Raw genomic sequence first — 22,374 nt, forward strand, 5'->3', positions numbered from 1 at the left:
CGGGGGAGCCGCCCCGCCGCCCCCTCCTTCCCCCCTCCTCCGCGGGCCGCCCCCGCCGCCACTCACCAGCTGCGCGCCGCACACGGCCACCAGCGTGCACCGGCCGCTGCAATAGCCCATGGCTCCCGGCACCCCGCGCCGCCGTCCCGCGCCGCGCCCACTCAGGCGGCGGGAGAGCACCGCCCGGCCGCCGCCCGGCTCCCGCCTGCCGCCGGCGCTCCCCAGCCCGGGACCCGCATGGGGGCGCGCCCGCCGCCCGCCCGCCCGCCCTCAGCCGCGGCCGCAGCGCCCGCCGCCTCGGCGGTCGCGGGCAGCGGGGCCGGCCGCCCCCGCGGAGGGCGGCAGCGCCGGGGGGAGGGCGGCGGCAGGTGCCTGCAGGAGCAGCCGCGCTCTGCCGCGCAGCCCCAGAGGCATCTGGGCTTCAAAGTTTGCCCCCTCAACTCCGCTCGCAAACCATCCGGGCTCGCAGCCGTCTGCGGCGGGGGGAGGCGGGGGGAGGAGGGGAGAAGGGAGGGAGGGACGAACGAACGAACGAACGGACGGGGAGGCGAGGCAGGCGGCGGCGCTTAGCTCGGTTCACGCTCGCAGAAGCGAGCCCACGGCATAGCTGCTCCCCCGCCCGCCTTCCTCATCCTCCTCCTCCCGGTAGGGCTCAGGCAGCCCCAGCTGTGGGAACCCCTTTCCTAGGGGCTCCCCCGCGGGAGGGCGCGGAGAGGCGGCGCAGCGGCGGGGGCGCCTCCGCTGTGCCGGCGCGGGCGCGGCGAGCGCGGCTGCACCTCCCCGTGCGCCTTTGTGTCGGCGGGACACTTCTCCGCGCCCACCCCGCGCCGGGCTTCCCGCACCGCACGGCGCCCGCCGCCGCACCCTGCCGGAGGGGCTGTGCTGTGCGGCGGCGGGGCACGGCCCGGCCCGCGGTCACGGCAGGGCAGGCCGGGGGAGCGGGGCCCGGCCGCGGGCGCGGAGCGGAGCCGGCGCGGCCGCAGCCCCGCGGTGGCGCGCGCTGCTGCCGCCTGGCGGGCCGCGGGCGGCGGTGCAGGGGAAGCCGCCCCAGCCGCGCTCCCGCCGGCACCGGGGAGAGCTCCCCGGGACTGCCGGGGACACGCCGGCCCCCGCCTGCCCGCCGCACAGGGGTCACTGCCACCCTGAGCAGAGCTCACCGGCGGAGGCAGATCAGAAAAGTCTGATCTGGAAGACTGGGAGATATCCGAGGCAGAGGCTAGGAGCTGGAGGGTGACGGCAGGAAAAGGACAAGACCGGTCCACTTTAGAAAAAAATATTAATTGGTGTCAGGGAACTGGTTCTGCCCACCATTATGATGAGGAACATTTGCACTTAGTGACTTGATCCGGCCTTCCTCTGCAGTTAAAAGCATTCAGAATACATCATGTTGGTGGGAAATTATGTGTCAAGATCTGATGTGTCAATCAGCCTCCAGAGGTTGTTAATTGCTGTGTCATCAGCAACGAGCTTGACATTGTATTTGGACCAGGGCACTCTTACTAAGCTGCCCATTAACAGAAGTAGTTTTATCGGTGGCAACAACAATTTTGAACTGGAGGAACGTCACTGAGTTTCCTGAGCACATGTGGGTATTTGTTTGCAGCACAAATATCCTGTAAAACTGGAAGCTCTCTGGAAGCTTAGAACGCCATGTAGTTTGCTCTCACTTTATAAGCAAGTTTGTCAAAATAGTTGGCAAATTGTCAAATGATCAGTTACGACTCCTAAAATTTTTATAATGTAATGAGCACTCCACAGGGAAGCAAAATACACACAAAAGTGACAGTGTTTGTCCTCTGTTCCGTAAGTACATTCTTCTGATTGTCAGCCTCTGTGCTGTCAGACACCGTATGGACCAGTAAAATCACTGGGCACAAGAATACCAAACAATGAACATATCCACTTCAGGATCTAAGGAGGCAAAGACTAGGGACCGCCATAGCTAAGAAGAAATAAAGCTGTGCAACAGCTGAGGCTCAGGAAGCAGAGATGTCCAGAAAGTGGCAGAGAATAGTTCAGGTAACTCAACTCAAAGAGTCTTTCTTAACTTTTTCAGCATATCATGCTTACACTTACAGGATCACAGAATGGGTAGAGTTTGAAGGCACTATAGTGGGTCATCTGGTCCAACCTCCCTGCTCAAGCAGGGTCATCCTATAGCGCATTGCAGTGGCAAGAACAGCGTGCCTCATTATCTGAGACTGGGAGCTGGGAAGCTAACAGGAAGGGCAGCTTGTACTCATCTGGACTCTTGTGAGGAAGCAAACATTTCTCTCTCTGTGTCCAAAACTGATCTGGTTGTTCATTACAGTGGGAGGTTCCTAAGGAAAATGTGGGCAGTCGTAAGAGTCCAAAACTACAGTCTCCATGACTCCAACAGCTTCCCAAAGTTCCCTGATCCTTTTTCTTCTCAACACCTTCTCCTATTGCTTTGCATTGTAGTAAGAATCTCAACTTGTTTGTCTTCTCCTAAGTACTTTTAAAGTAAATGTGTATTTCTCTGCTGTTATCCACTTCCCCTGGCTTATCTGTCCACACAAACTTCCTTTCTGCATGTTACTTTTATCTGCTTAATCTCTTTTATCAAGAGGACTCGAAGTGAGCCACAGGATTGCGCTCTCGTTGGGTCAAATGCTCAGGTCAGGGCCTTTTTGAGTCCAGTCTAAGCCTGTTCTTGGGGCCCTGCAGCTTCAGCAAAATCAGCTGTGTACACAGCAATACTGGGTTTTTTTGGTTCCTAGTTAGGCTTAACAAAAGGCCTGTTATGTGTGCTCAGTGAGTAATTTCCAAATGTTCATAACTTTGTCAAAACAAAACCAGTTTTCTTCAAAGGCAGGCTGTGCAGTGCACTTCACTGAAGGTTATTCTATGCAAAACATTAACTTGTAGGTTACAGTGATTTCAACAGTTGATTTGTAATCATAAAGAGGCAAAAAATAAAAATAAAAAAAAACCAAGAAAACCAAGCAGATAAAAATAAGTTTCCCTGTGTCCCTCCAGTCTTCTCAATCAAGAGTAATTTTATTCCCATTTCTATAACTCATTTATGGGAGAACATCAGTTCCAAAATCTGTGACTGTCACTAATAACTGGAAACAGGAGGCTACAGATTCATTTTACACTTCCAGTTATAGGAGCTCATTGCTAGTGCTTGTACACCCAGGATGTCTAGTTTTTGGAGACAAGAGGGGAACACGCCTTTCAGTGGCATAATGGTGAAAGCCTGTGTCCCCTAGAGTGCCTTCCCTGTGATTTGACAGGACTTACTAACTGGTTTTAAGCCTAACCCTAGCCTGCTTCTTCCCTGAGCCTGGAGGAGCACCTGGGGAAACAGGCAGCCCAAGGAGGGCTGCAGCTGCCAGCCTGCTGCATCAAACCAGCAGCCACAGGAGAGAACAAGGACTTGTGACAACAAGCCGCAGGCCAAACAGACCGGCAGGAAGGGCCACTAACAGCTTATGGACCTTAGCTTCTGTATCCCTTTACTTTAATAAAACTTTTATGTGAAATCCGTTAAGGCAGCACAGTGTGGGTTCAGCGGCACGTCATCCCAGGCATTCCAGCCATGTAAGAGCTTGCTACTGCCAGCACCACCTCCCCAGGCTGTCCCAGGTGCCAGTAAATCAGCATGGGCTCCTACCTACTGCATCCATTCTAGCATCAAACCAGTCTGAAAATGCTTTGTAATTGATAATATTGGCATCAATAGTAAAGGGAAAATATTGTTTCAATCTAACCAACACCTTGTTAACAGAGCAGACCATGCTGTGTGACGTTCATGTTGATTTTTGGGGGAAAGAATCAATTAGGGGGAAAAAATAAGTGATTAAAACATAATACAAAATTATTGCAGGCTTAAGCACACTGCAATAAAAATTCTGTTCAAACCTCTAAGACTGTAGCAGTATTAAACAATCTTTTTGAACATCTTCTCTACCATGAAGATTGAGTGTCAGGTACTTTTTTTTACCTCCTGCAGGATTTCAAGACTTGATTGCCCAAATGACAGTTTACTTATTTTACTGTCACATACTTTTGTGAAATGCCATAACAAGTTGATTACAGGTTTCACGTTTTGCATAGTGACAAAATCATCTGTCATATAATAGTCTGATGCCTGAAAAACCATTTAACTAAGAAGCAGTTGCTACTGAAAATAATGATATTTGAAACATAATGTGGGTTTAAATGTGTACATCTTCTAAGTAAGTCTTTGTTTTAAGTGGGTGAGAAGAGCAGTGTTATCCCTTTCAGGCATGAATTTAAGACTTGTAAAAGTCACCAGACAACATCTAGCCAGAGGGCGAGATAAATTAGGAGGGGCATCATTTCATGAATGACATGAAAAATAGAAATGGGAAGTTTGCTGATACATCGTAGCTTCTACAAGGATGAAAAAGTCCTTGGCTCCTATTATCAAAACCTATTATTCCTACCAACCTGTGCTGGAAATCTGAAGCCATGTCCTGCACCCTGACTGCTAGAAACAGAAACAGTCTCCCTTTCCTTTATGGAGAGAAATATTGGGTCACCAGAACTGCTGTGAAGAAAATAATAAGACTTTATTTTTAGTATTCAACAATATCTATACCTTAGATGAGATGTAAGTAATAACAGTAATAAGGATAATCCATTCATTTAATCTATTCAGTTTCTTGACTGATTCTGAGTGACTAGATTTTGGAAAGAATGTGTCATTTCTACTTAGCAATACTAACCATTAAGGGAATTTTCTGGGCATTTTATTACTGGTAATGAGTGGATGAAGTAACGGTAGAAGCAATCACACTTCTCGTGTGCAGGCAAAGGACTAGCCAGTTTTAAAAATGTGAAGGAATTAGGATGAGTAAGCTAACCAAGCTGTTAGATTGAAGAAGAGAATGATGTGTCCCTGGAACTCTGTCATATAGTGACTTCGTAGACAATGCAGCCATCACATACCTGCCATTATGAATACTGGTGGAAAATCATATACATGAGGATGGATGCTGAGCCTGTGTGGAGGGGTGCTGCACCCAGGTCCTCAGCTGACTTCCTGCAGTGGGCTGCAGCACAGGGTATGAGCAGGGATCAGCAGAGTAGTGTCCAAGTGTGTCTGATCTTCCTGGGCCACCAACATGTGCAGCACACCACATGTGGCAAAAGCCCTGCTCTGGGACCACCGATCAATGGCAAGTGGTGTCACTGCATCCTTGCTGCTGAGTTTGTTTTCCACACAGGCTGGAGAGACATTAAGAATGCAATAGCTTTGGCATTTTTCAGACTGCTCCACCTTCTGTGGGACAATGGTGAAAATAGGAATCAGAGGGAGGAAGGAATTCCTTGCCATGGTGTCTTGCTTCTCAAAGAGCATGGTTAACAAAATTGTCAGCCTGAAGGTTTATCATTGCTCTCTGTGGAAACAGTTTGTACAATGTTTTTCTTAACTAACACTGTAATTTTCTGTGCACTTATTAGTCTTTCTGGGGGTAAAAAAGTCTAATAATGCTATCACTACTTTATTTTTAGTCAATGTTTTCTCACTCGTGGACATTAAAGCATTGTAGAGGTAATTTAATATTATTGATCCTACATTTCAATAGATCTGCGTACGGAGGTTTGAAACAGTTCATATGTTAGGTACTTTGGACATCCACACAGTAGATTTTTCTTATCTGTCTCCTGTAAACTTGTGTAACCTTTAGCAAGTCGATTAAACATTCTGCTTCCTATATACCTCATCTGGAAAATAAATGTGTTCTCATTTGGCCTAGGGCAAGGTAACACAAGGGAGAAATCATTTTCATAGCATTGGAATTTTTTCTCACATTTAAAATTGGCCAATGAGGAGGTCAGATTATTCTTTGTGGCCATTTTTTTTTCTATTTACTTCATTGTCATGAAATCATGGATGCATATCCATTAACATTCTATTTTAAGCATTATGCTATTAATATTATTGAAAGTTGCTTTTCTTTCCTTTAAGTCACTGTCAAATCTAATTTTCATTTATCAAGTTTGTATTTAATGTAATATATTTAACAAATTATTTTATAATATTTTAATTCTGAAATAAACAGGCTCTGTTTTCAGCAAATATTTTGGTTGCCAGTGAAACTAAAATCCTGACGTTTGACAAACAGAAGGATGCTCTCTCTTCTGTGACAGAAGTGTGACTATGGTCTTTGAAATGGAGAAAAATGGAGAGGGGGTAATATAAGGCTTGTATCCAAGGAGAAGATTTGATGGGCAAATGGAAGAAGTAGAATGAACCGTCGTATGCCAGTCTCCAAAGCTCGGAGCAGTTGGAAGAGCTCTGGTAGTGCTCAGCTGCAGCTGTACCTTGATATTCTTTGTAAACTGAAGCCCGTCAAAAGAGGGCACTGCGTTCATGCACAGACACGGCACCGGTCTCCGGCTGTTCTTGCGGATACCTGTGGATGCGCAGATTCCCAGCCCGCAGCGCTCCCGCCTGCTCTGCCCTGCCCAGCCCTGCCCTGCCCTGCCCTGCCCTGCCCTGCCTTGCCCAGCCCTGCCCTGCCCAGCCCAGCCCTGCCTTGTCCTGCCCTGCCTTGCCCAGCCCTGCCCTGCCTGCCCCGCTCCAGCCACCGAGGGACGCAGGAAGCCGGCCTGGGTACCAAGCTACAGGAGGCAGCCGTGCCTAACGCCATCTCTTTGCCTCGCAGAGAATCAATGGGCTTCATGAAGAGTGAACTGTAAGAAGGAAAAGTCATGAAGCAGGTCTAATGATCTCTTCTGGTCTCTGATCTTGGAAAGCTCTATTGTTTTCCTCAGATCATGGGTGGCTTTGTAACTCACACAACAGATCTGAGAGAGGAATAACCCAAGTTATGTTTGTTTATAACCTTTTAATGGCTTTCTAGGTGAAATGGAGTCCCTTTGTTTACCCAGACTGGCCTTCTGCAATAGGTGAAATGTCTTCCTTGGGCTGATTTTTGATTGAACTAAATTTGGGAAATACTTTTGCAGACATGACTTAGAATTTTCTAAAAACAAGGAATACATAAAGCATTCTGCAATAAATCCTAGAGATCCAGTAGAATAAATAATAATTTTAAAAATTGCATTTTATCTCTAGTCTAAACCTTATTTTTAAAAAACTGATTTTGCTTAACAATTAACAGCAACACTGAAAAGTTCCCTTTAGAAATCAAAAAGTTTGTTTCCTTCTCTCTGTAAGCTTGTCTTGACTGTTGCCATTTTAATATATAATATTCTTTTTGATAAGATAAAGACTTTGGTCTCCCTGTGCGTTATACTGCCAGGTAGATTGTTCAGTCCTTCAGTCATTTTCACAGACTTTTTTATTTTATTTTTTTTTTAATCCTCCCTAGTAGTTTAATATTTTTTAGAAATTTGAGCTGTGAAAGTGAACACAGTATGTTATTAAGGAATGAGGCATTTTCAAATGCAAAAAGCCTCATGTCAGATTTTCTTTCATCATCCTCATGAAATGTTCAGTTCATCTTGTTCATCTCCTATGACCTCTGGAGCTCCTTCTCTGGTTCTGTTTCCTGAGATAGACTTCTCCATGGATTCCCTCTGAATTGCCTTGTCTTTTCCTGGGTATAGGACTTTCTGTTCTGCCCTGCTCAGATAAATGTTTCTTTACGATCAGCTTGCCAAGTTACCCATGTTACATAAAACAACCAGTCCTCTTTAAAACATGCCACTGATGCTATTTTTTCATCTTCATACTATATTGATAGCAGTTTCCTTTGTTTTTCCTTTTATGTAAAATATTTAAAATGGTAGATAGTACAAGGTGCTATTGACTTGTTCAGAAGTTGTTTTCCATTTAAAGTTCTAATTTAAGATGAATCATTCACTGCTTTTTTACTAACTTAATATGCTCTATGTTGAATTTTCATCCTTCTAGTTTTCCTTGTTAAATGGTCATCAAATTGAGGTAAAAAAATCAAGTTTTTGAACCAACATGGTTACCGTCATCATCCAACCTTGTAATCTCATCAATAAAAGCCATCAAGTTAGCTTGATAAGATCTATTTTCCATAAATTCATGTTGATCAGCATTAATTATCCACCTTTAATTCTTTATTAATTTAGCCTTATATCAGCTCTTTCATCATTTTGCCTTAGATCAATGTTGGACTGACATCATCTCATTTACATTTAAAATACTGGCACATTAAGCTTTCCTCCTTTTCACTGGGGCTTTTCTGGTGCTCCAATTCTTATTGAGAATCAACATTAATGGTTCAGAGAATTTCTTTACCAGATTTTTCTAAAACTTCTCAATGAAAATTTGGATCTTTTTATTTGGAAATGTGTGCTGTTATTAACTGCCTTTTAATTCTCTGGAGTGACCACTGGAATGGAAAATACTTCAGCCTTACCTTATGATAAAATTTCTACTTTCTCCCCTCCTAAACAGAGAATGGGCTATGCACTGAGCACATAAGGTTTGTCTGCATTATTATTCTTTATTCTGCATTTCCCGTCTGCTAGTGCAAAACCAATATTGTTCTTCTCTTTTATTTGCTTTTAATATCCTTTTAAAAAAGCCCAGATAGTCTCTCTTCTTATTGACCTTAGCAGCCATGGCAGGTCTTATTGCCTTTTCAATTTTGTAATTGATTAATCTTGATTTACTTGAATCTAGTGAGGTCTATTATTGAATGATTGTGTATTCTTTTACTTTTGTTTCCTTTATCTATTTTCTCTGGTTCCTACTTCAGTGTAGGCTCATTATGTTGTGATACTATTTTCCCCCCCTTCCATTTAATTTGATTCTTAATTCCTATAAATTCATTGAAGTCAACCCACTAAAAGCAATACAGGATTGCTGTTGACTGGGCTTTGTTTTCTGTGCAAAGAGCAAATCTAAGAATTTATGCTAATATAACCATGATTTTTACCTAGTAATATGTTAGAAATTTTTTACCTATACCTCTGTGATTCTTGAGGAATCTTAACATTGGCATCAGAATTTCTTTAGCATATGTGGCTCAGGCTGAAGTTCCTGTGATTACACAGCCATTTAGTTCTCCTACACTATAGACAGGTACTCACCTGAGCCTGGGGCTTCCTGCTGTGATATGGTAACTGGCAGCCAATCCCAGCTGGCACTTTGTACTTTGCCAGTTAAATATTCACCTTCAAACTTCCAATATTCATCACTTCCACACTGTCAGCACTTAGAAAAAGCCATTTTTGTCATAGAGTGCCTTTTTGCACTCTTTCGCCCAACTTCTTCTTTCCTAAATAGATTACAGGCAGTGATTTTAGTATTCTAGTCATGCAGATCAGCCAATCAAGTCTCAGTATTGCCAGTGAGGAAAAATTCATGCTCATAAATGAGCCATCCCAGCTCTTGTTTACTAAAAAGGCTCCTAGCCTTGCAGTATAGGCAATTAAAGTTTCTTTTTCTTCCTCATATTCTTTGGATTTTTGATTAATTTTGTTCTAAGTGTCTTCATTTTTTGCTAAATTTGATGATTCTCTTCCCCTCATCCCTCCGTTATTCCCTCTTGTTATTAGTTTGTCATCATCAGACGACACTTGCAAAAGGACTCTGATGCCTTGCTGCTTGGTAAAATGTGCAGTAGAAGTTCCCAATGCAATGTATGTCAAGAGGCGAAAAGTGAATTTAGAAGTGCAAGTCCAAGAGTGCTGCCAAAGATAGGCAGTATGACTTTTTCCAGAATCTGGCATCTTCTTTGGCCATGAGTCACATTTGCTCACAAGTCTTAGGATATAATTTTCCATCATGTTTCTGCTAGTAGTAAGATCAGTGGAAGGAGTTCCTGTTTTTCCCTCTCAATAAGGCATCTCCCACGATGGACCACCTTCCCAGAGACACTGTACAACTCTGCATAGAATCATGCTATAAGAGCTGAGAAGAAGTTCTGGCTTCCAAAAGCCCTCCTCTGTGCAGGCTGAGATGTTGGGGAATTGTGCTGGAGAGCCAGACAGCAAGCTTGCAGGTGGGAGGGTGGGCTCCTAATGGTCCTTGCCCCAGCCCTGCTGGGTTTGGCTGCTGAAAGTTCCCAGGTCAGAGGCAGGAGAAACCTTTATTTCTGCACACTTCCCTTCTGTGCTGGGGGAAAGCAGGAGTGGCAGTCTGAATTTTCAGGTGCTTCTGGCTCTTAGGCAGAAATCCTCAGCACTGTTAATGGGGAAGGCATAAGCAGAGAAGTCTCTCTTGTGGCGCTCCTCTCCTATCCCTGGAAAACTGGCACAAAAAACACAGGAACAACTTCTGGCTCTGTGGTTAAAACAATTCACAAAGTGTTGGGAAAGAGCTTTAGTGGGTCAAGTTTTGCTGACTGGCTTAAAATGTTTATCAAATAGCAATGTCATATTTTGTGTCTCAGCATTCGGATAACAGCAAACTGGTTTGTTTATATTCACTTGAAGATGATCCTTTCTATTTATTTTTCATGAATGGTGATTCTCATCAACTATATAGCTGATACAGACATTTGAGATAGATTTAATATGTGGAGATGATAGTGCAAGATGTTATTGTGCTAAAAGGAGATACATGTTTGAAAATTATTAGCCTTTCAGACCACTAAATGTATATTAGTTTAGTTATAATAATAACTTCCAAACAGTTTTAGCTTGGTTTGGGTTTGTTTTATGTTTGTTTGGGTTTTTTTGGTGCGGTTGGGCTTTTTTGGGTTTTTTTCAGATTTATTTTCTTTTTTTTGCCAAAGTGAAATAAAGGAAGTTTAGGTCAAACACCTCCTCAGGACAAGAATTAGATCTTTTGGTGGAAGAAGCTGTGACAAACTTATCATCATATCATAAGAACTGTGAAATAAACTTCTTCCTTTCTGTCACCCAACTATCAGAGACCTGTGAAGCTAGTTTAAGCCTTGGGTTTATTTTTTTTTTTCTCTTTAGTAACAGGCTCTTGAAGTGTCCATCAATCTGACTATTTAGAAGTAATATTATCTGATTCTTGTTAGAAATTTAGGGTTTATTTTGTTCTCTCTCACACATTTCATTATCTTCTCCTTTAAAGCTTTATTTAAAAATAATCTCTGGTATGGTTTTTTCCAACGTGAAATATAGGTTTCACACACTACTGAGACACCTGTAAGCTTAACAAGCAATGAGCTGAACAGTGCAGCCTTAAACTCCAATTCCAATTCTTTTTATGAAATACATTTTTTTCCTAAGCTGTGCTTTAAATATAAATTCAATTCTTCAGGACAGAGATTGAGCCTTTAACTGTATCATAAAATGTTTAATACATTTGGGCATTTAAGAAATGACATTAAATAGGCTAGCCATTAAAAACTGTGTTCTTTAAGCTCCTATTTTGTGTATCCTGTTAAGATTTATTGCAGAATTTTTCAGTTGCTCTTAAATTCACTGAGTATTTCAAAGGGATTTAATTTCATTTTTTTTCTGTAGCCATGGCAGATGTCAGCTCTCTCAGTTTTCTTCCAATTAATGCTTTTACCAATTTTTCATGTTATGCCTTGAGGTTAGATTTGAACGAGAAGAGTTTGTCAATTCCTGCAGCCACCAGATCCGGGGTTTTATTGTTGTTGTTCGTATACTTTTCTGTATGTTTTGTATCTTTTTATTTAAGATTTCTTGTTGCTCCCTTCTCCATGTGTCTTTTACTGATGGTCTGAAGTGTTTTTTTATCTCTGGGCAAAGCCTTCCTGCTTGAGAGACCTATTTTATTTGCTTTGTGGATGCAAAACACTCATCTCTATTTTTGCATTTAGGAGAAGACATGTATTGTTTCTTCTTTGATATTGAAGTTCATGTAGTACACTTCAGTTTGTGCCCTCAGCTAACAATACATATGCACCTGCCATGTGTTTCCCATCCATCTCTCCAGCCAGCTACTCAGTATTACTGTCTCATGTACCTGTTCTAGAAGCACACAAAGGTAGACTAAATTTGATTTGATGACATCTGAGAAAATGCTAATTTTGCTAATATTTTTTCTACACTTCTTTGAAAATAATGCAAAAGTTTTCTCATTTTTATTGACCAACAAGAAACAGAGCAGCAGATTATAGATGATAGTGAATAAGATGGTAAATAATGTAGAATACATTATTTCTGAGGGTAAGAGTTCAGTACCATTTCTACCATTATATTCAGTAAAAGGCCAAAATAAATCTCCCCTTAAGTCTATATCTCAGGATTATTTTGCATAAGAAGGTTTAACCAGCCTGGAGTAATCTTTCAGTGCATGTTAGGAAGATTTCACATAAATAAATCATCCAGAGTTAAACTGCCGTCTCCAATTACATTGTATTCCTCTTCCTCTTCTTTCTTTCTTTCTTCATCACTTTTTCTTTGGTTGTTTACTCCCTGATATTCTTGAATATGGTTTTTGCTCACATTTTGACTCACTGTCTCTTTGGTCTCACTGCTTCTAGGTCTTGCTTCTGTAACCAAGCTTTCTTTGCTTCACTGAAGTTCTTTCTTCACTTGCTAAAATCCCTTCCATACCCCAATGTTTCTTAAGAACACCGAGTTTCATTTGCAGATAATTCCAGCAGGAAACTCTCAAATTGATCTTTTTTTGCTAGTGCTGGGGCTTTCTTTCCCACTTATTTATTTTTCTTAGCTCTCAAAACGTTAGTCAGAGTAGTCTGATTATTACTCAAACAGCACTGGGGGAAAAAATTACATAAGCTGTGCATTCAACATCTCTACAGGGTAAAAGAGAGGAAGACTCAGAGATTCTGGATATTCTTCCCACTTCTGCTATTTGCTGATTATGTCTATTTGATAAAAAATATTGAAACTGAGAAATGAAGATACTTCAGTCGTGCAGGTTTTGACATTGCCAAAGTTCCCTATTACAAGTGAATCTTCAACTTGATTCTATTTGTAGCTTCCTTTTTTAATTATCTAAGAACGAGATGGGAAATGAAATCTAAGTGAAAAAAACTCAAATATAAAAGTGAATACTCAAGCTATAAACCTTCATTTTTCTTCTTACAGTAAGCAACTTCCCCTGTAAATATGCAGAGTAATAAAGTTATAACATAGGAATAAACAATCTTGTTCTCCATGCCCTCTGCAAAATATATTACTAAAGCGATTTTCATTTCATCAAACAAGATTCTAGGAGTGGATAGAGCTGACTGGGATAATGCAAATCATCACAAATAAAGGAATATGATCAGTGTTTCCTTTTTTTTTTTTTAACATCAGCCTGTATGAGTTGAATTCATTTTCCCCCACATTTGTCTCCTTTATCTCTCCTTGATGCATTCATTTTAGATGATTCATTCAGGGTGATCTTTTTAGACCATACATATGGCAGTTGCCATCTCGATCAACATAGTGGGACAGTTTTAAGAACTGTTCCTTACTAGAGGCACAGTCAGTCTGTGAGACCATAGGCTTTCCTTTCCTCCTTCATATCTCTGCACATCCACCCCACACACCATGCAATCGGCTTATGGATACATCAATTGCACTGCAATAATCTGCTCCCCTGTGGGCTGTGGCTTTTGCAAAGGAGTAAGGCCTTTTTTACATTTTTCAGATATGTGGAGCTCAACCTCACAACCGTTTTTGGTCTTGATTATTCCTTTCATGCAGGCCCACACAATTTCTAACAACATTGCAGCCAACTGAAACTTCTGATTAAGAGTTTTGCCTTCATGTGCCGGGAAGCAGAAAGTAGCTCTGCACCGGTGAGCTCAGTTTCTGGACTAACCCATCTGCAGCTGCACAGAGATAGCAGCTAGCATCTGGTTTTCCTTGGTTCATGGGCCTTTTTATTAGATCAGATGAGCAACCAGCAGAGGGGAAAAGTGCCTTCTTGGTTGTATAGGCCAACATTTGCTGTTGGTCTGTTCCACGTATGGATTCTAGGGCTACAGAGAGAAATGAGTATAAAACTGGGTCTCAGAGAAGCGTGCTGTCTTTGGGAGCTATACATGGGATGTCTGGGCTTCAAAGGGTGTACCTCACCTGTATTGAAAATCCTAATCCTTCTTGTAATAATAGCCTGTGTATGATTCTTTTTTTCCTTCTTGTTCATGCAAATAGAGCAAACAGATACAGGTGAGAGAAGAGAAACACAGAACAAGGTTTAAGTATTAGAAAGCTACCTGGATTTCTTCAGTTGGCAGAGCTGAGAAGCATAGACATTTGAGATTGACTGCATCCATTTTCCTATATTCAGCTGGTATATCTTAAATCTGGGTGGTCACCAGAGCATAAATATGTTGTGTATGTGCATTCTGACAGCACACGTACCAGAAGAAAATCTCGCGAAAAAGCATATAAAACAATTGTCAGGAAAACATTTTTTTATATCACAGCTAGTCTTCTGCCAGCAAGATGCCAAAAAGAGTGTTAAAAATACTGTAAATATTCAGCTCAAAGTGTGTTTACATTTGCAATATGTTCTTTTATGTGAAAGAACAGAGACAGAATGAAAGGAGAATCCTCCCCTTGGTAATGACTATTTTAATGTCTGCTCAAAGCTTTGTAAATAATGCAGCACTATAAAATTTAGTCATAAGAAGTAATCATTATCTCTCAATGAAAGAGAATAATTTTTCCATTTGACCTGACATATAAATGTCTATAAACATTATATTTATCTTTCAGAGTGTTCCTTCTATTCATATGGTAATACAAGCAATGTGAAATTTTCTAACATCTCAGAAAATTACCCCATAGTACGCCCAGTTGCCTGTATTTTCCAAAAACTGCACTCTTGAACAGGGATTTTATGCTTCCGACAGATTGGGTCAAAGTCAGAACAAAGAGGCACTGGAATCTTCTTTTGATTGCTTCTAAACTTCCTTCATCAGTGGCTGCTAAGAGATATATTAGTGAAACATACTCCTCTTCAAATAGGCCAAAACCACTTTTCACAAGATTCTCAGATGTTTCCTTGAGTCACAATGAGAAAATTTCGGAGGATTACATTACATCGTAATAGAGAACTTTTAAATATTGCTTATTAATTTGAAGAAAAAATAAAGAAGCACATGATTATTAAGCAATTCTATGTTACACTGTCTTGAAAGAGAGGTGGTACTTGATGACTGATACATTGCCAAGGGATTTTATCTTCTTGTTTATATGTAATGTGCTGCTGTTATATGGTCACAAGATGTGACACATGCTCTATGTGCCAAACTGGGAAGTGTTTTCATTCTATTTGTTGGCATAATGACAAAAAGTGCTTTTTTTAATACATTGCTTATAGTTACATATGTAGGAAAGGAAAGCAGTATCAAACAGCATGATCCAATACACAACACCAGTGTAACAAAGGATGCATCTGGGGCTTCCAAGTTTTTAATTCTCAGGTCTATCTTGAAATACATATTTAAAAGCTTAAAGCTTTCCATTTGTGGAGAGAAATGAAAGATGAGGTATGAGTCATGAATGCTGCATTATGACTCAGGCTTGGAGTCCTGATTTATAGAAAGAAAAGCCCAAGCATAGCTGCATCATGTTATCCTCATGGGACAAGAGAAGGCCATGCACCACCTCTTCTCTAAACTTTTCTTCTCTCCACGCTTCCACACATGCTCCAGTTTCTCTGCAAAAGAAATGAGTGCCCTTTCCAGATGGGATTTCTGATGCATTCCAAGCAATACCAACCAGCATGCTGCAGGCCTCAGGGCTCCACATGCTGTGCAGCAGAAGACAGGAGAGAAGCACCCCAGAGAAGTCATTAAGTCCTGCCTGTGTATTTATGAGTGCTTTAGGGAGTTGCAAGTTTAGATGAGACAGCACACTGAAAAGTCTTGCTTCACTCTTATTATCTGAAGATTTTGCAGGTCTGCTTTGTGTTAATGTTGGTAACCAGAGGGAGCAACCTGGGCTGCTAATCAAGATTTTTCCTGTTCAATGCCCTACCTCCAGAGTAGAGCACTAGTAGCCTCAAAAAGAGCCTCAATAAAATATCTGAGAGGCAGTTTCTGTGCAGATTACAAAATATAGTTATAAGCAACAGTTTCTTAGATCTTCCATATGACTAAAAAATCAACTGGAAATACTACAAAGAGTGGATTGTCTAGAATCTTGCTAATAGCCATTAGTCTTCAGTTGGTCTATGAAAATGGAAACAGACAACCAAAAAATGTCCTTCTGCAATTACTCTTTTATGAATTTCATTAAGGAAGGTAGAATTGGTCATCATTGCCTTATAAAGTGTGAGCCAATGAGGAAAATGTGATTGCATGTCTCTTGTATATAGCCTGGCTAAATAAATTTTTTCACCTCTGTTAATCACATAATTTCATACTTTGCTTGTAGCTACTAGGTCTTGTGAGACTAATCTGGAGAAGCAGCTACACACTGCTCTGTTGTCAAGGAAACTCTTGTAATCACCAGTTAAACCATAGTAGTAAGATGTTTCTCATATTCATGGTAAAAATGGGACATTCTGCAAAGATATGGGAGAAAGGGGAAAACCAGTTGTAACAAACCGCTGACAAGAGTCCTTACCTGAGAGAGAAGATACTTCCAGCTTCTCTTTCCTGCTCCAAATAATTTTGGTGTATTTTATCATAGTATTATTAAATATACAGTCTTGGAAGCAGAGAGGTCTAAATCTCCAATTCTATCCTGAGAACTGTGCTGGATTTCAGCTAGAATTTTACATCTGGAGCAATAAATTCTACCTAAATAATGTAAAAATAACTTGAATATAATCACAGTTGTGTTTTATTCTTTCTTAATAGTTATGGTATTGTTACTTTTTAAACAAAGAGATATAAAATGGTATGATAATTTTATAAGAGAAAAGTAATATAACCATGAAATGGAAAGGTTACCTATATACAGCTAAGGTTACTGAGATAGTTCTTACTGAATCAGTGCTAAAACTTTTTAGTTTTGTTTCTAAAATAAATCTTAGAATATGCTGAATAAATGGCATATTCATGATCTAGGAGATAGTACATTGCATTTTGAAGGGGAACAAATATTTGCTTGACATATGTGAAGAGCATGCATTAATATGGGACATAATTATGTACGCCTCTTCTGGTATTACTACTTCAAATTACTATTTCCAGACATCTCTATACTAGGACTATATTGAAAAAAAAAATAAGGCAGGTCTGAGAAAAATCTTTTAAAGTTTTATAGCAACTTTGAAAAAAAGTCACCAAGAAATGTGACAGATCAGATGCAGTATGTGTGTAGAAAGCACAGACACCCAGTTCAACAGCACTGAAAAATCTGACTGATATAAATGCCCAATTTAATTCAGAATTCATTATTTTCTCCCCAAAATTTTAAAATAATCTAAATCTGGAACCTAATCCAGTGAGTGTGCACACAGATGCCAATCCTTCAACAGATAGCAGTAGACTCAGTGTAAAACTCAAAGATGAAATTGAGTCTAATTCCAGCTGTGGTTATCACTGAGTTTCATGGTTGAGATCTTTACCTCCTCACTTGTGTATACTCTGATTTCGTAAATGAGAATCAAAATGAATTCTGAGAGTCACATGGAAATGTAAAAGGTCTAACGCTTAAAAGAAACAACGCTTCAGAGAAAAGTCAGAGGAACAAGATAATTTCTCAATTTTTTTTTCTAAGTGTAACTACACTGGGCAATGGTGCAATGAGCAATTATTAAAATTGAAGTAATTCTAGAAATCATCTGTAAAATGGTCATGCAGTATCTCTTTAGCCAACAGAGATGTGGTAATAACAATGAAGAGAAGATATAGATGCATTTGCTTATCAAGTAAACTCCGTTGACTACACAGATTTGTTTCCTTTAACAATAAAGCCAGTTTGGTTTTTTTTAAAAAACAGTTTCATATAGACATTTACTTTGTGGACAATTTAAGTTCAGGTCAGGGAAAGATGCCTGAATCTGGGAAAACAACATTTCTCAGGGTTATGTACTCAGAATAAAGATGGCAACCTTTTTCATGTTCTCTGCTTCAAACTATGAAAATAAAATGTCTGGAGAAAAGAGCACAGAGAAATTATCACGAATATAAATGCCTTTCAGTCTGTAGAGCATCAATGGAACTAATATGGGAGCTTGGATGTTTTCCTTTCAGGTCAATTGCCTGCAATCTGGCCTCACTCAGCTTCTCCCTGTGTGCTGAGATCAGATATTTTCCCTGTGAATAGGCTCAGATCAGTCTTGTTGCTTTCCTGTATGCAAAGATATACTATGACAAGGGAGCCTTTGCGTTACAGTTTTTGTACTAGGGGTGATGGGTACAGGAAAAAAACACCTATACAGGTCACATTTCCTCAGATGTATTGCCAAGTCCTGTGATATGCATTCTCCTGTAATACAGCCCAGAAGAAAACATCTATTTTTTGAGAAAAGAGTAGCCAAATTATAAAAAACCCTATGGGGATTCTGAGTCTAAAATCTGGAGAAATTGATTTTAAGTTGGAACAGATAACTAAATAAGTTATGCCATAATGGCCCATTAGAGTATAACAATATGTTGCCTTTTAGATAACTTTCAGTTTGCTAATTTGAAAATTGCAACCATATGAAAGCTTTCAGAGTGACAGCACATTTGTTTGTAGTCTGGTATTTGAATATGCCAAATATTGGTTCTATTAAACAATTGTAAAGCTAAACATCTACATCAGACACATTTTCCTTCTGCATGAACACAAAGGCATAATGTACCATGTTTTGCTGATATCTGCATGATTAACTACATTTGTTCTCTATTTACCATAGAAAGCTGTACTCTGGAAAATGTACTTGAAACATTCAAGGTTTCACTCTCAGAGACTTTTCTCCCTGTATAATGACCAAAGAGCAACAGAGGTCAGTAATCAGAAATCTCTAAGGACACCAATTTTTATGGCATCATTAGTAGGGTCTTAATTAGTTGTCACCCAGGTTAGCCTTGACTTGTTAAACTCATACAGAATGCACTGAGGGGCGTCTGATGTGTTCTCAAAATGTCACATCTTGTATCCAGGCTCCATTTCATGATACTTCTGTCTGAAAAGGTTGGTCTAAATAAAAGACAAGGGGTTTTATGACCCCTTTTATATCTCTTAGTAGGGTCTGTAGATTTGCCTTTATTTCATGAGGAAAAGAATATTATTTTAGAACATTTAATGTAAGAATATTCTCTTTACAAATGCAATTTCTTATATATATATGTATGCATATTTATACATTCTTTTCTTTATCTTTACAACTTCCATGTTTCTATCTTTATATGTGGGGGGTGTGTGTGTAAAATACGTCTTTGTAAAGAGAAATGTGTATGTATTAGAAAGGTAACTGAGAAATGGTGTTCTTTAATTTATAAAATTGCAAGGTACTAGATTATTTTCTCATGAAAGTGCTTCTTTTCCATAGCTGTCCTCATGTTATATAAATAAATAACTTGCTATTTCCAGCCTAATTAGTGAATGTATGTCTGCCTTGAGCAAGGAGGGCTGGACAAATTCACCTCTCCTAATCAAACTTCTTCTGCGACCTTGTTCACACACACACACACACACACACACACACACACACACACACATACCAAAAAAAAAAAAAAGTGTACGCACACACATTTCAAATCCTGGTAAAATGGAGATTAAAAAACTCAAGTAAAGAAAATATACATACGATTTGTGGATATGGTGGTGATTAGTGATCATACAGGTGGTGCCTTTAGTGGCTCTTAACCTTGGATTCCATGGCTTGGAAGAAGAAATTTCTGTACAGAGAGTAAGCTCTTCAAAAATCTGCACAACAGTTGGATCAAACTGTTTTACTTCATATTAATATTCTACACAAGCTTAATTATGATTATAATGACATTATTATTATAATTTTTACCTCCTGATAGACTTCTGAATGACTTTACTTCCTGATTTGTGTATGTCAGCAGTGATCTTTACATCTTGGTGGATGGATGATGAATTTGGAAGGAAGGCAAAATATATAATATATATGTTTAAATTATAGGGATTCGTATAAAAGAGTTGTGGGTGACACCAACTGTGCTAATTTTTCTCTTATAAATGTAATCTTGAATAATTAAAATGATGAAATCTCAAAAGATTTTCTAAAGAATGCTACCAAATTGATCTTACAAGTCACAAGCTATAGAGATATATTTTTAAAAAAGCTACATTTGAGATCACAGGGCTGTAGTGAAAGGATTTTTTTGCTTGCTGCTTCTAAATAATGTTTGAACCTCACTGGACAAAAATTTTCCCAATGTATTTTCTGACTGTGTGTCAGCTGCCCCTAAAATAGACTGGCCATACATTCCTTTAAACCTTGAACCAGCAGTAGTAAAACTACCTGTTACTTTAGACAGTAAAATAGTTTAGACTATTACCAGCATATGACTCACACAAAAATATGTTACCCTCTTTCCTCTTCACTGACTTGCCAGACACCCTAATGGAGTGGGTTATAAAGGCAAGGGAGAGAAGTTCTCAGTGAAAGAATAGGTGGAGGATAAATTAAATCTCACTTGAAATAAATGAATATAAGAGGCCTCCACCTGCCCCATCAGCATCTGCTGAAGCGACACAATGGACACTTACATTCAGTGATGAAAAGTAGTCCCCTGGGTTGCTGAGTTTTTAGGTGGAATAGTAGTTGATGCAATAATATGTATTTCTAATAAAAAAATACTTTTTTCTTTCCTGGGGAACCCAGTGATGTGTTGCCAATACCTTGAAGGGATTCCACTCAAAAATATGCTCCTAACACTATGATAAATTATTTCAGTAAGGATTTTGACTACTGAGTAAAGGCAAGGTAGCAGGAGGTATTTTCATTTGCTTGTTTAGGCAGAAATACTTTATTAGAAAAAAATATCAAAAGAAAGACGGGATTGACTAGTTAATAAGCAACTAAGAAACATTAAATTGAATTTTTTGTCATATGACTTGTTGCTGAAAATATCTCTCATATATTTATCTTGTACAGCAATTGACAGGTGGTATGAGTCAAATGATCAGACGTGTTAGGACAATTTTTTATACAATGAATCAAGATCTATTTGGTCATAAGAGCCAAAATAAAAGTATTCATTTGTTCCATGATAGAGATCTGAGTCTAGGAAGTGAAAAAGATTCCTTTCTTCCTGCATCCTGCCACTATGACAGCACTATTAAGTAATTTCATGTATTGTGCTCTGCAAGTAAAAATACCTAGTTGTTGCTTCCCTATCAATCAAACATTTCTGTGGGTAATTATCTGACTCCTCTTTAAGAGCTGGCTGAACTGCTGTTTTGTGGATCCTGCTAACAAATCTTGAGATAAAACTTTTCATAAAACTTTTCTTGTCCTCTCACATTGCAGAAGGGCCGCCAGCTATGGGAATGATGTTTGCAGACATGCACACTCACACCCATTCCCACCGTTGATTAGTCACCAATTATTCTGACAGATTATCAAAGTTGATTTCTGAGGCTGGAAGAACTCTTTCACTTCTGCATCAAGTTATTTTAGCATTTCTTTACAGTCATAAATTAATTCAGTTAAGAAGCAAATTGTAGTCATATACTTACTGAGAGTTATTGTTATTTTATAGCTTAATTAGTGTAGTTAATTATATTTTGTAATTATACCATGTTTTGTTTCTATAAACAGGAAGGTCAGATGTGTAGTCAGATCAGCTGTAGAGTTTAAGCTAATGATTATTTAATTATGAGAAGCATTTTATTTTCAGTTTTAAGGCTACATACTGGCAATAAAAACTGGGAATAATGTCCGGTATTGACCCACTTTCCCATCCATTTTTTATACAGGCTCTGTCCTTTAAGACTCACTATTTTGTTGCTCTTTCACTGAAGATTAATACATTTAACGTTTTGCGTTTTCTCAGTGATCTCTAAATTCCCATATGGGAATCCAAAGGTATGAAATAATTGGATAATATGAGGAATTTTATTTACTCACCTGTTTACAGATGAAAAAATAAAGGCAAGAATTGTTGAGCACATATATGTTTGGGTTTTTTTTACTGTGTTGATGTTCTATTAAAGTAGTCTTTTATTACAGTATGTAGTGAGGGTTTTTAATGCTCAGATGTAGAAGTTAATATGCATGGTAGTTTGATAAAAGATGTAGCAAAAACTAATCAACTTTTAAAGTTATCTTTTATTTTATTAGTAGAACAAATTGTGCTTTTGCATCCAAATGCATGCTGATAAATACACCAGCATAAAAAAATCCACCTCCCTGAAAGAATCTCAGCATACAAATGTGACTTTGATTCAGTTTGGGGAGTAAGATTTTAATTATGCAAATTCTTCAAATTCAGCTGACATTTTTGATTGCTATTTCTGTTCTATTCTCTTGATGATTTTGATCGTGATAAGGTTTTTAATTTCATGACTGTATAGCACTGGTGAATATGACACTTTATTCTTCTATGACAAGAATTCGACAAAAAAGAAATGTACTCTCTGAAATCTCATAACACTGAA

The 22,374-nt window shown here is 39.6% G+C and overlaps 1 protein-coding gene across 2 annotated transcripts in view; it reads right to left on the minus strand.

Annotated features, from left to right (window-relative positions):
• NKAIN2 (sodium/potassium transporting ATPase interacting 2) overlaps nucleotides 1-146 on the minus strand; it is a 514,810-nt gene extending 514,664 nt beyond the window's left edge. For both annotated transcript variants that reach the window (XM_014876703.2, XM_088161863.1), the window contains exon 1: nucleotides 67-146. In XM_014876703.2, the coding sequence (XP_014732189.1) occupies nucleotides 67-120 (54 nt within the window). In that variant the 5' untranslated portion in view covers nucleotides 121-146. The remainder of the gene's footprint in view (nucleotides 1-66) is intronic.
• Between the last annotated feature and the right edge of the window lie 22,228 nt (nucleotides 147-22,374).

The sequence above is a fragment of the Sturnus vulgaris genome, chromosome 3 (genome assembly GCF_052056855.1).
Source record: "Sturnus vulgaris isolate bStuVul1 chromosome 3, bStuVul1.hap1, whole genome shotgun sequence".
Classification (NCBI taxonomy): domain Eukaryota; kingdom Metazoa; phylum Chordata; class Aves; order Passeriformes; family Sturnidae; genus Sturnus; species Sturnus vulgaris.